The sequence below is a fragment of the Pantherophis guttatus genome, chromosome 2, assembly GCF_059756535.1.
Source record: "Pantherophis guttatus breed Tessera chromosome 2, ASM5975653v1, whole genome shotgun sequence".
Classification (NCBI taxonomy): Eukaryota; Metazoa; Chordata; class Lepidosauria; order Squamata; family Colubridae; genus Pantherophis; species Pantherophis guttatus.
In genome coordinates, this window is record NC_142064.1 from 186,882,483 (window position 1) to 186,896,172 (window position 13,690).

A 13,690-nucleotide genomic window follows, 5' to 3' on the forward strand; every position below is an offset into this window, starting at 1 on the left:
GGGGGTCAACCTATTCTCCAAAACACCTGAAGGTAGGACAAGAAGCAATAGATTGAAACTAATCAAGGAGAGAAGCAACCTAGAACTAAGGAGAAATTTCCTGACAGTTAGAACAATTAATCAGTGGAACACCTTGCCTCCAGAAGTTGTGAATGCTCCAACACTGGAAGTTTTTAAGAAGAGCTTGGACAACCATTTGTCTGAAATGGTATAGGGTTTCCTGCCGAAGCAGGGGTTGGACTAGAAGACCTCCAAGGTCCCTTCCAAGTCTGTTATTCTTTTATCTATTTGAGCCTGTACATAGAGTATATGCATGTATATACACATAGGCTCCATAGAAATATGATTCCTCTCACTGCAATATTCATTTGTTTCAGTTGCAACATTTTAATAGGAGAATGGCCAACCACTTCCCTGTCCTGTGGTCCATTTGTTCAACCATACTAGAGTAGGAAAAAAACCCTCTGAAATTAGTTCAGCCATCCAGTACTGATGTGGACAATCTTCTCAAAAATATTTGATTACCTTATCCATTGATGTGTTGCTTTGCCCCAGCCTATTCTTACCTACTTTTAATTTTGTTTGTTTCTCGTTTTCAGGGAACTCTGGTCTAACCGTTGAACCTGGGAGCTTTTGAAAACCATCCTGTTTCTGACAGTCTGAATGACTGTTTGCTTCCAACAGGCAGAATACTACCCTAGGTCCCTAGATAGCTGTGGCAGGCCCTCCAAGAGCAAATGATGCATCATTGCATATGTCAGGCTGAATTAGAAAGCAGGCTCATCACATTACACTCAGAGTTGGAGCTGGCAGCTCCTGTGTCCTAGAGTCACTTGATCTGGGCTGTCATACTCCCATCTCCATCACTCCAGCCATGGGAAATCTCCCTAGACAACATACGGACAATAATGCTTAGTAATGAAGTTGCTGTGAGGAAATGGTTTCTTGGCACTGGCCGCCACTAGCTGTTCTATTAAGTTGTCTTATAGTGTTACGTAGTTGAAGGCATCATTTATGCTGCTATATATATATATCATGTGATTTGAGGATGACAAAAAATGGAATCTTTAGTATCTTTCAGATAGATTCCTTGGAAATATTATCTAATGTTAAATAATGAAGGAATGTTTGATCCAAGGAAATTTGATTGGTTATATGATTGATCTGAAGTTTTCTTACTTTCTTTCTTGACAGTAGATGACTAGCATATCTGACAGTATTGCCATATAGTATATAACTAGCATATCTGACAATATTGCCAGATATGCTAGTTATATAATTCAGTTGATTTGCTTGTCAAATTCATATCCTTCCTTTGGACTCATTTATAAAAAATAAATATCTTCATTTTTGTATCAAATGCTGCACCTGAAAATACTACAGAGCACTCTAATACAATAGAACAGCAATAATATGTGATATAAAAAAACAAAAAGTCAAGTAAAATGTACCAAATAAAGAAAAATATTCATTGATCGGTTGACATAAATCTCCTGAACTGTAGAGTATGTATATTTTATCCAATGAAATTAAATTGTCTGGTGTCACACGAACCAGAGGAAGAAATTGTGAACATTGAATTGTTGTATGACAGTGCTGATTATTCAACAAACATAGCAGCATAATGACCATTCAAGGGAACACTGGAAACAGTAACGAAATACTGAAACAGATACACACAGTATACTGTGTGATAAATTTCTTCGATAAAAGTATTAATTATATTTGATTAACTCCTTTTGTTTCTTGTCTTTGTTAGGTACCTGTGCTAAGGCCCATGGATTTAATGGTGGAGGCAACTCCCAGAAGAGTCTTTGCAAATGCACATACCTATCACATCAATTCCATTTCTGTAAACAGTGACTATGAAACCTACATGTCAGCAGATGACCTGAGGATAAATTTATGGAACTTTGAAATAACCAATCAAAGTTTTAGTATCCTTTGCTGCATGAGTCTGCCTGGAAATATCATCCAATCGGAAGAGTCATGTTTTAAGAAGAAGCACACTGCTCAATATACAAGTTTACATTTCTTCAATGGTTGGTTGTAACGTTCAGTTTACATTTGTTCATTTTCCTGGGCCCCATCTACCTTTATCCTATACACTAACTTTTATTCAAAATGGTCATATCTGAGGCCTATTTAATCTGTAGATTTTGCTCCCTTTTTTATGATTCTTTCTGGGTATGGTTTAATGCTAAATAGTGTCTCTAGAGCGGAAGTGCATTTCTGCCACTTAAAAAGTGAAACAAGACATGTAGGAGGAACCAAAAAGAGAAAATATCTCTTTTCAGAGATTCTCTCTATAATTCTGTTGTTGGAATCCCTGTGACTTTTATTTGAAATGTTTCAATAACATGCAGTTTCGAAGTTTAATCAAATGCTTACTTGGGTGATGAGGAGATGTTCTCCATGAGATTTGTGTCATGAAGATAAGTTTACGTAAGTATTAACTATTTAAAGGGTGTGGGGTGCTTCTCTCTATTGTTGTTGCCATGAGCAAAGCAGCATTTGTTGTAGCATCGATGTGATCATATTCCTCAGAAGTGCCATCCTTTGTCAACAGTCAAGGATGTGTCTTCTCGGTATGCATGCACATGCTCAGATGACCTTGGATGGGCACCAAAGCAGCTGTACAGGACTTTTGGAAGAAGACAGACGGACGCTTTGAGAAATAGTGCTTTGCTTATGGTAATGCTGCAGGAGAAGCACCTCAAAATGGTCAAGCCATTTTTAAAATTGTCTTTCTTTTAATTAGGCACTGAAGTAGACATTGCAGGAGTGAACTGTGTTATATAAAAGTATTTGTGCCCTTTTTAAAAAAAAAATCTACAGGCTTTCAAAATTCGGGTTTACTAATATATAAAGCAAAGTCTTTCATGTATTGGTATAAACCAGTGTACTGCAGACAGGAAATATGTCCCATTGGACATTTTGGGAGCTGCTTCCCCATGCAGCTCAGATGGATTTCATGATCTATTTCCATATTTCTCTTATACATATTTTATTCTATGATCACATAGACAGTAGTTTTGTCTTGAGATAGAGGCAATAATGGTAGGAAATATGCTGCACAAATGTCCCTACCCAGCTGTCTTCTGCGTTGTAAGTTGGCTACAGTGTAGTATTTGGGCAGGAGTTCTTTTGAGCTCTCCTGTTCAACTAGGCAAAAATCCAAGCTTGCTCTAGGCAGCCTTAATAGAATGGTTGGATTTGGAAAGGTGACTTTGTAGGCCTTCCTAGCATGCCCTGCATCAACTATAGCCATTTTAAGCGGGTACAAACAAAGCTTTGTATTTAACAAAGATTTATCGACTTCTCCCTTGCCGTAATAGCTACCACACTTTGTGGAGAACAGAACTTCTATCTCAGTACAGATTAAAATGTAGACATTTTTTTTAAAATCTGGCATTTGTGTTTGAAGACATGTGGCTAACAGATTGGTAGGTTTTTGCAAGAAGGAAAGGATAGAGAATTCTGTAATCCTTAAACTCAGGTAATAGGAAGAACAGAAGACACAGTTAAACAAACAATCTGGAGGAGTGTAGTAACTCCTTCTCCAAGGCAACACAATTCAAGTAATTGCTAGAGCAAAGAGGAAAGGTGACATGGAGACGCTGTTTCTATGCTGTTACGTGTAGAAAACAGGAACTTTAGATTTCTTTCACTATGGAGGAAGAAACTGGATCTGCTGTGAGCCTTAAAGAGAAAAGCTACAAGGGCTCAAGGAAGTGACAGGGAGTAGTCTAATAATGTTCTTCTTTGTATATTCTAATTGGTACCTGCCATGTGGTACTCCTGCTCTAAATCAAGGGCATCCTGCTCTAAATCAAGATGATCATCCTGTGTATGTTTTTTTGAAGGGTATTCTGCTCAAATAGCAATAGCAATACGACTTAGACTTATATACCACTTCATAGTGCTTTACAGCCCTCTCTAAGCGGTCAGCATATTGCCCACAACAATCTGGGTCCTCATTTTACCATCCTTGGAAGGCTGAAAGGATGAGTCAACCCAAAGCCGTTCAGGATCGAACTCCTGGCAGTCGGCAGAGTTAGCCTGCAATGTTGCATTCTAAGCACCATGGCTCAAATAAGGAGCATAAAAGAGAGAGAAGAAAGACAGCAACAGAGGATAAAAAGCAGTGGTGGGTTGCCCCCGGTTCGCACTGGTTCTATAGAACCGGTAGTAAAACTGGTGGGAAGCCCCGACCACTGACCCTGACGTCATGAAAGTGCTTCTGCACATGCAGAAGAGTACGCAAGCTAAGTGAGCATGCGTGCGTGGCCCCGTTGCGAACCGGTAGTAAAGGTAAGTAGAACCCACCCCTGATAAAGAGGAATAGCAACAGTGAAAGATGGCTGTTAGAATTTGGGGAAGGAAATCAGGGAAGAAGCAGGTGGCATTAAGGAAGAGCAAAAGGAGAAAAAAAATGCAAAGGGGAGTGTGGGATATGTGATCCTCTTCCATAGTTTATTCCTGCAAGAGAAAGGTATGTCTAGATATGTTTTTCCCTTCCATGTATATGTAAGTGGCCTTGCTTTTTGAATGTTGCCTTAACAATTAAATTCCTTGAGCCTCTTGCACAGCTTTGTTACCAACAACAGAGAATATTCTGGTTTAGGTAGCCAAGAATGCACATGTAGCTCAGATGAGTTGCTAGTGCTGTTTTCCAGCTTGGCTGACAACTGTTTAGATTTTGCTTACAGATTAGCATGGGAGATAAGAGGAGCCATTGTAGGGTGTAATTTAGAAGACAGGTGCCTTTAGAGAAGATGTGGAAAAGAAATATTAATAGGTAGCTTTCACTATGCTCGAGATGTATGACAGGCTGCCAGAAGCCAGCATTCAAATGAGATTCTGCCAGTCAAGTTTATAAAGCCATAATAGGAATTATAATAGGACAAAGAACAATAATTCATTTCTATAAAGCATGTCCAAAACATCACATATTCTTTTAAGTAACACTGCTGTGCAGTAAATGGAAACCGCTTACTCGAGGTGATTGAAAAAAAGAAAGAAAAACCTTCAGAGCCAGATGTATGCATAAGTGTTTGTGCACTTGTAAGTATTTTTTTCTTTTCTTTTTTTTCCCAGCAATGAGATAGAGGCTTGCTGGATAGTATGTCATAGACTCCTCCTCAAATGACAGAGGTGCTGGAGAGGCCACGAGATAACAGTAGTGGTGAAGAGAAGCAGAATGAATCATCATGCGTTTTCCCATAAGGGTCTGATTGTTTGCAGCTATGGTATGCTAGGTTAATCCAGATGTTGGATGCTGCACTTCATATCTCTCAACCTGCAGTTTAATCTCACGCCCTTCCTTAGACTATTTTTGCACAAAGCAAGCTGTAGAAGACCCAATATCATTCCTGACTTCAGATAGAAGAGGTATACAATATTTTGATAGCGGAGGGCTATGCTTTCTAGAGAAAACCAGCATTGTGTGGTAGTTAAAAGTTCTGGATGATGAATTTGGAGATCTGAGTTCCAGTCCATTTTCAGCCTTGGAAGCTCCTTGGCTAACTTTCATTGGTTCTTAGAGAGATTGTACGAAAATTTGGAGGAGGGAATGCTCTGGATACTGCCTTCATCTTTTGAGAGGAAAGACAGGATACAAATCTATTCATCATTTTGTCTGCCAAGGACTGCAGTGGGTTGTCTTGTCTGGCAGAAGAGAAATGGTGGGTCAGCATTGACTCATAGGGTTCAGCCTGTATGTATTAATCTAACACTTCTTTTATAGCCTTAGTTTTTTGTTCATTGCATTACATCACTTTGTCCTTGACAGTTAATCTGCCTTTTTATCATTGGTTGGTTACCTTTTGCAAATTTAATTCCATAGGAAGTAGGAATCTGTAGAACTTGTTCTTCCAAAGATTATAACAATCTCATCTTTATCAAAGTGATCTGTCCTAAAAGAAAAAGGTTCTCCTGCTTTATTGGTAAATCATAGCTAGAACTTAACAGTTTGTAATGAAACCTGACTGATATCTGAAGTGGCTGCTTGATTTTTAGTAGTGTGTTTATAGGGTCCTGCTTGTTTAATGTTCATTGCCAATCATTTCTTCTTGGAAGAATAAAAAAAAAACATGTAAGGGGTATTGCATATGATCTTGCCAGAGTTAAGTGTTTTTAGCATTAGCAGAAATAACATTTCGGATACCTGCCATGTGTATAATACAAGCTGTAAAAGCCCTAGATACTTTAAAGATCTCACTTTTAAAGAAGGATTATGCAGATACCTCATTGTTCTGTCAAGGTTGTTAAATCTGTGTTTGTTTGAACTGTGAAATATAAGCCCCATTACATGGCTTGAGTGGGAAAACTGGTATAGCCAATTATATTCAAGGTTTAAGGAGGCATGAAATGTAATTTAACTTTAGCAATGGCTTGTATCAAAAGAGGCATAAATTCTCATTCCTGCCTCTCTTCTTCTTCCACCAAGAAAGATGCAATCAGTTGAGAACTACTTCACGCTGCAGATAGTAATTGCTTTGCAGGGACATTTTTGAGACTATTTGGTTAACACTGAAATGAAATGTTGGCATATTTAAGAAAGTTCTTCTGTTCAATGCATAACATTATTTTGCCCTAGAACAGTTAGCTGCCTTTTAGTCACAGGTTACCTTCTGCAAATTTAATTCCATATAGAGCCTGTAGAACTTGTTCTTCCGAAGATTGTAACAAGCCCATCTTTATCCAGCTGATATGTCCTACAATCCCAGACCATTATCCATCCTCCCACAACGTCTTATGAAGTTTCTCCAAAAATTCTAGCAAAATTTTCGTTTTTAATTTGTCACAAAGAAAAAGTCCTGAAGCATCATATGTACCTGAAACCAAACTTAGTTTTTGTCCTAGACCCAGACACATTTCTGAAGCGATACTCAAAATCAAACAGACCTCAACCTAAAAAGGCTGGAAACTCCTGCTAGAACAGACAATTCAGCAAAGCCAGTTGTACTTTTGGGGTATAATTAATTTCTGATAAATGCCTAAATATCTAATAGAGGCAACAAAACCTAGAGATTAATTAAATCTCCATAAAGCTGGAGACATTATAAACTGTGCAACCCTACATATGTACTTTCTACAAGCTTTCTTTCAAACGGCTTTGTCACCTTGTGGGTCTTTTTATAATCCTTATTACATTGCTTCAGAGGTGTGGATGTGCTGAAAGACACTTGGAACTTGTCAGACTCTCTAAACTAAATATAAGTATTTAATATTAAAATTTATTTTAAATATTAAACTTAATTATTAATTTAATTATTAAATTTAATTATTAAAATAATTGTACAGGTAGTACTTAGTTAACAACCATAATTGGGACTGGAAACTCCGTCACTAAGCAATGCAGCTGTAAAATGAAAAAATCATATGACCACATTAACTTAACATTTTGCAGGAGGCTAGGGTACTAGAAGAGGTAGCAGGGAGAGTTTTGATCAATGAGTACTTTCTAATTGTTGATGTTCCCTTAGGCAGTGATTTTGTATGTAAGTGAGCACATCAGCTCAACAGCATCAGTTCTGCAAGAGTTTATTTATTTATTTATTGGTTTGATTTATATGCCGCCCTTCTCCGGAGACTCAGGGCGGCTTACAATGCGTTAAGCAATAGCCTTCATACTTTTGTATATACCTGCTTAGTAGGGCTTTCGCCCCCCCACCCCCACCCACCAAGCGGTGTTCTTTTTTATACAAAGTCAGCTTATTGCCCCCACAAACCGGATCCTCATTTTACCTACCTCAAAAGGATGGAAGGCTGAGTCAACCTTGAAGAGTGGACACAACGTGCTCTCAAATTTCCAATATGTCCATAGTTCACAAATATTGAAGAACCCTGAATTTGGTGTTCTGCAAAAGCTAGATGTGCTTGCAAAAATTGTGTGAGGGACCCTCCTCTGAATTTTATAACTGCACCCCATATTTCACTTTGGGCTTACTTTTTATTGGCTTCGAATAGTATTCAAAATGTCACAGTTCGAACCAGCCTCTTTTGTGTTTGAAACATCCTGAGCATGAACCTGATTTCAGATAAACTGCTGCAGAGGGAGAACAAAGCTAATTCAGCTCTTCAGCTATACGAACGTAATGTGAAAGTATAATGTGAAGTAGCGGTTTCTGGGGCAAAGTTATAGGTGGAGAGGCCATCATACTTCTTTCAGTGGCATATTCCTCAAATATTTACATTCCTGTGTAGAATCCCCCAGGGCTAGGAGGAAAATATTGAAATTTGCACTGTATCAATGCAAGACAGTTGGGCTACCTACTCTGACTGACAGCAGTTCTCCAGAGTTTTTTCTACTTCTCTTTAGATGTACTCGAGTTTAGCATTGGACTCTTGTGTATGCTCTGTAACTGAGTTTTTCCTTCTGGGCGTGTCAGTGCTGTATCTAGGCATATGTATGCTCACTGGTGATAGTAATATATTTGGTTGCCAAACACTAATCCAGTTAGTTCACTGAAGTCAGTCAATTTTAACATTTCAGTCTCAGGACATTTTGTATCTAGAAAACTTTTTATTTCATTTGTTTAGGGAAATCTAAATGCCCCAGGTTACAGAAGCAATAGAGGGAATTAATGAAGCCATTTTCTATCACTTAGAGACCCTGGCTCAAATTCTACTTAATTTGTAAATTAAATATATATCAGAAAAATGTACATCTTAATTCAGATTTAATGCATGTCACACCATCTCTGTGTTCTTGGGTACAATTTATTGCAGACATTTCGACTATTTCAGCTTTGTAGTGATTCATTATAATAATAATTTCTGTCATTTTGAATTGACAGGCAGCATTATTCCTTTGATTTAAATCCTCTAATAAACCAAGTCTTGTACTCCTATGCATGTCAGAAGTAAACCCCATTGTGGTCAATAGAAGTTATTCCCAGATAAGAAGATAGCAACCTAAAAAAGGTAGGTATTGCCCCCAACAATCTGGGTCCTCATTTTACTGACCTCAGAAGGAAGGAAGGCTGAGCCAACCTTGAGCCTGGTGAGATTCAAACTGCCAAATTGCAAGCAGCCAGCAGTCAGCAGAGTAGCCTGCAGTTCTGCACTCTAAGAGCCACCGCGGCTCTTAGTCATTGTATTACAAGTATTTGATTACAATTGTTCTTAGAGTATCAGCACCCTTTAAGCATCCTTAAAACAAATCTAGACAAATAATTTAATTTATTAGATTAAATAAACATTCAGAAAGAGCTCTGATTTCCTAATGTGATACTAAACTGTGGCCCTTGCTTCCTGCTAACAGGAGAACGGGCACCAATCACTGAAGTGAGACAATCACTGAAATATTTTACAAGACTGGATGTTCGTTGTCAGTCCATGCCCTACTTATCTATACTATTAACTAGTCTATCTATTAGTCTCCTTCCTTTGGTAGAAACAACTTGAAACATGACCATTATCTTCTGTATGAAATATTCCTTAAATTTTCAAAAGAACTTCTTGCCTGCAATCTGACCAACCATAAAAAGATTCTATTATATTTATGTACTGGTTTAATTTTTCCTGTCAAGTCTGAAATTCATCGTGCTAATATTTTAATATCAAATATTAATATTAAATACTATTTAAAAGTAAGTATATAGTTTTTTTAAAATCTCACAATATCATTACTTTCATACTAGTGAATATTGTTGAGCAGAAATGGAAATCAGCCATAAATTTGGCTAGTTCCTCTTTAAACGCATCCAAATTCCATACCCCAGTACAGTTGTGTTCAGTTTAAAGAAATGCTGTCTTTTCCAATCAGCCATTGTTCAGCATCATTGGATGATTCCAGATTCTAACTAAATGTACAGAGGAAAGGGGAAGAAAATCACCCTATACACTTTTTGCTCCCCGAATAATTTTATAAACTGAAATTGTCACAGCCTTAATTTATCATATACTGTATTTCCTAGACCAACAAATAATCTTCCCTTCTTGCTCCATTTGCAGCTTTTTAAATATAACAAAACCATAAATATTACTTATAGGCCTTGTTTAACAACCAGCGTTGGGACTGGCAATTCAGTTGTTAAGCAAAGTGGTCACTAAATGAAACATCACAATTTTATAATCTTTTTACAGACTGCAAAGGTTGCAAATGTGAAGACTGGTTGCAAAGTTACTCTTTCATTGACATAATGGCGAGCAGTGACTAAACAAGACAGTTATTAAAGGAGGACTACTTTTATTACTACCATTGTAATTCCTCTCAGCCAAGGCTTCTGGTAGCCAACTGTTTATGGTGTTACTTTCCCCACGTCCTTTTGCAATTATATGTGTATTTTGGTCTGTGACCGCAAATAAAAGTTATTATTATTATACTACCGTGTTTCCCCGAAAATAAGACCCTGTCTTATATTTTTTTGAACCCTGAAATAAGCACTTGGCCTTACTGCCATGTGCTCAAAAGCCCGATTGGGCTTATTATCAGGGGATATCTTATTTTGGGGAAAACAGGGTATGTAGCTGCACTATCACAAGTCTATGCAAATCTGTTTCTCTGCCAGCAATTGGGACAATGCAGTTACTGCTCCCTTATAGAAAGGGAAAGATAGCAAGAGTAAAGACGAAAACTATAAGAAGATTACTTTATATGTGAGCCTGGGAAGGTGTTTGGTAGAACTGTGGTTGACAGGTTGACAGTGATCAAAATTTGGTAAATGAAATGTGGCTTTATATTGGCTGGAGTAATGCAGAACATACTTCTGTTCATCAACAGATAACTGAAAAGTCAATAAATATGAGAAAGTTCATTTTACATTTATTGATTTTGAGGCAGCGCATGATAAAGTAAATAGGCTTAAAAATGTTTTGCATTAGTACAGACGGGTAAGTTGGTGGCTGAACGTAATACAAGTCACAAATGATAGAAACAAAGCAAGTGTCAAAATAAATGGGAAATTTAATGAATGGTTCAACACTGAGCTGGGACTAACATATATACTTAATGCCCTCTTATTTATTTAGTATATTTATGGATAACTGTAAGGAATCTTGTGATATTAGAAGGGTACTGATTACATTATATTTATGACCAATTTAGCATGCAGATGATGCCATGTTCTAGGCTGAGAAGCTGAATGACTTGCAATGAACATTAGAGAAAGTGAATGATACCACAAGGAGTGGCAATATGAAAATTAATGTATCAAAGTTGGATTTGACAAGGAAAATGGAATGAGGAATTGCAAGTTATACATACAAAATGAAAAGTTAGAACAAGTATATGACCTTGTGTAGCTTAGTAGAATGATTACTAAAGATGCAAATATTATCAAGTAATTTTAAGATGCATAAATGCTGGGAGAAAGTAGTTGGTAATACAATGTCTTCTGTGAGGAATTAATATTTGGCAAAAGAAGCCAAAAACCCTGCACAGGTAGTCCTCGACTTACGACCACAATTGAGCCCAAAATTTCTGTTGCTAAGTGAAATATTTGTTAAGCGAGTTTTGCCCCATTTTATGACCCATTCTTGCCACAGTTGTTAAGAGGCAAGTTGGTAACATAGTTGTTAAGTGAATCTGGCTTCCTCATTGACTTGGCTTATCAGAAGGTCGCAAAACATGACCTTGGGACACTGCAACTGTCATAAATATGAACCAGTTGCCAAGCATCTCAATTTGATCACATGACTACAGGGATACTGCAACAGTCATAAGTGTGAAAAATGGTCATAAGTCACTTTTTTCAGTGCCTTTGTAACTTTGAACGGTCACTAAATGAACTGTTGTAAGTTGAGGACTATCTGTATTATAAGCAAAAGCTCTGGCCCACTTTGCGGTATGGAAGGGAAACTTGAGTATATCAGTAGCAGCATAAAAAGCAATATAAAAGGAATGGTGTACATAAGTGTATGTGGAAAATATGTATTAAATACAAAAGAGAGTAATAATACTAAAACAATACATTGGTTTGATCATCTAGAGCAGGGGTGTCAAACTCAATTTCATTGAGGGCAGCATCAGGGTTCTGTTTGATCTCAGGGGGCCAGAGTGGGCGTGACCAGGGTGGGCATGGCCAGCTTGACATCACTCGTGTCGAGGGCACCTGTGGTGGCCTGAGTGCTCTGCCAGCAAAAACGGGCTCCCAAGCTCCATTTTTGGCTGTGACGGCCTCCTGCAACCCTCTGCCAGCGAAAACAGAGTGGTCCTCCCGAGCTCCATTTTCATTGGCAGAGGCACCGCAGGCCAATCTTCTTGCTGTTTCCAGGGCGGCCCTGTGGGCCAGATCTGAGCACTCCCGGGCCTTGAGTTTGACACCCCTGATCTGGAGCAATGTTTCTCAACCTTTTTTTCACCATGGACCCCCTTTAAATGAGTTTTGTGGCCGTGGACCATGGCCACCGACATAACTCAAGATTTAAATCATAACTTTTTTTCAAGCCTTCTCAGACCCCGTGTGATGGCATTGAGGAGTCTCAGGGATCCATAGACTACAGATTGAGAACCACTGATCTAGAAAATAAATGAGAATCAAATAACGAAACAAAAAGAAAAAAAGAGGTTGGGAAATGAAAAAAAAAAAAAGCCCTATCTAGTTGGAATTGATAACTAAAAAAGAGAGAAGTTTAATGAAGGATTCTTCTCTAGAGGAGTTTAAGCAATAAAAGTGTATGAAGAAGTATGGAAGCAAGAAAATGTACATGAATAAAAATGTGGAGAAGTATAATGAACTGTGTTGGTATAAACCAGATTTAGACATATTTTCTTTCTTTATCTCTTGCTTTTAATTTTTTTGGGTTCCTATTTCTTACTCAATTTATACTGCTTACTCCAAAGGGGATTATTGTGATAGGTATTAATTATTTCCCATAATTTACCCAGAAGAACCATTAAACCAGATATTAAACTAATTGAACTGTAATTTCCCAAATCCCTACTTTAAAAATTGGTGTTGCATTCGATCCTTTCCAGTCCGTGGAAATTCTTAGAGTCCATGTTACAGCTATTGATAAGAAGATTAATCATTTCAAATCTGAGTACTTTAAAGTGGGTACCATTCAGATCGGGTGTACGATAAACTTTAATTTTATCACCAAAAAAAATCTAGGACATGTAAAGGCAGCTGTTCATTCTGGTTGGTCTCATGCTGGGGACATGACCAGCAAACTGAACCTCCTTATCTGTCTCAAACAGAATTTTCATTTGTGAGTGGATAAGAAGGAAGTTATGGCCACCTATTCAATTTCCCCATCTTATAGCATTAAAGAAAGTAATCTTAACACACAGACACCTTTTTTCAATAATCTCTAAAGGAATGGGATGCTCTCAGTCTCCCATTCACTCCTTTTAACAGCAGGAACTTAATTTATTTTCCACATGGGGCAAAGTGAGTCCCAGTGCTTTTTTCTCTCCTCTCTGCTCTCTCTAAACTAAGATTTCAAAAAGCCATACACTTACCTCATGCTGGGTTTTTACTACTGTAGTGTGAAAGCTTAACCCTAGTAGCCACTATGTTAAAACGTGACTGAGGGCACCAGTATTTGCACTAAGCTGGGATTTCAAAAATACCAAAATATGTACGAGTTCATGAATCCTACAGTGTTTTGCCTTGTGACAGTCTTGGACCCAAATGAGTGGGGGAAGTTCTCTCAGGCGGAATTATTAATATTGGAAATGCTATGAATCTTTGTCTTTTGGGTGGCTTTATTTTGTCTAAAGGAAGAAAAATAAAAA

At 37.8% G+C, this 13,690-nt stretch overlaps 1 protein-coding gene across 3 annotated transcripts in view; it reads left to right on the forward strand.

Annotated features, from left to right (window-relative positions):
• Positions 1 to 13,690, forward strand: part of PPP2R2B (protein phosphatase 2 regulatory subunit Bbeta) — a 248,784-nt gene that overhangs the window by 209,794 nt on the left and 25,300 nt on the right. For all 3 annotated transcript variants that reach the window (XM_034405172.3, XM_034405177.3, XM_034405184.3), the window contains one exon: positions 1,760 to 1,937. In XM_034405172.3, coding sequence (XP_034261063.1) covers positions 1,760 to 1,937 — 178 coding nt within the window. The remainder of the gene's footprint in view (positions 1 to 1,759; positions 1,938 to 13,690) is intronic.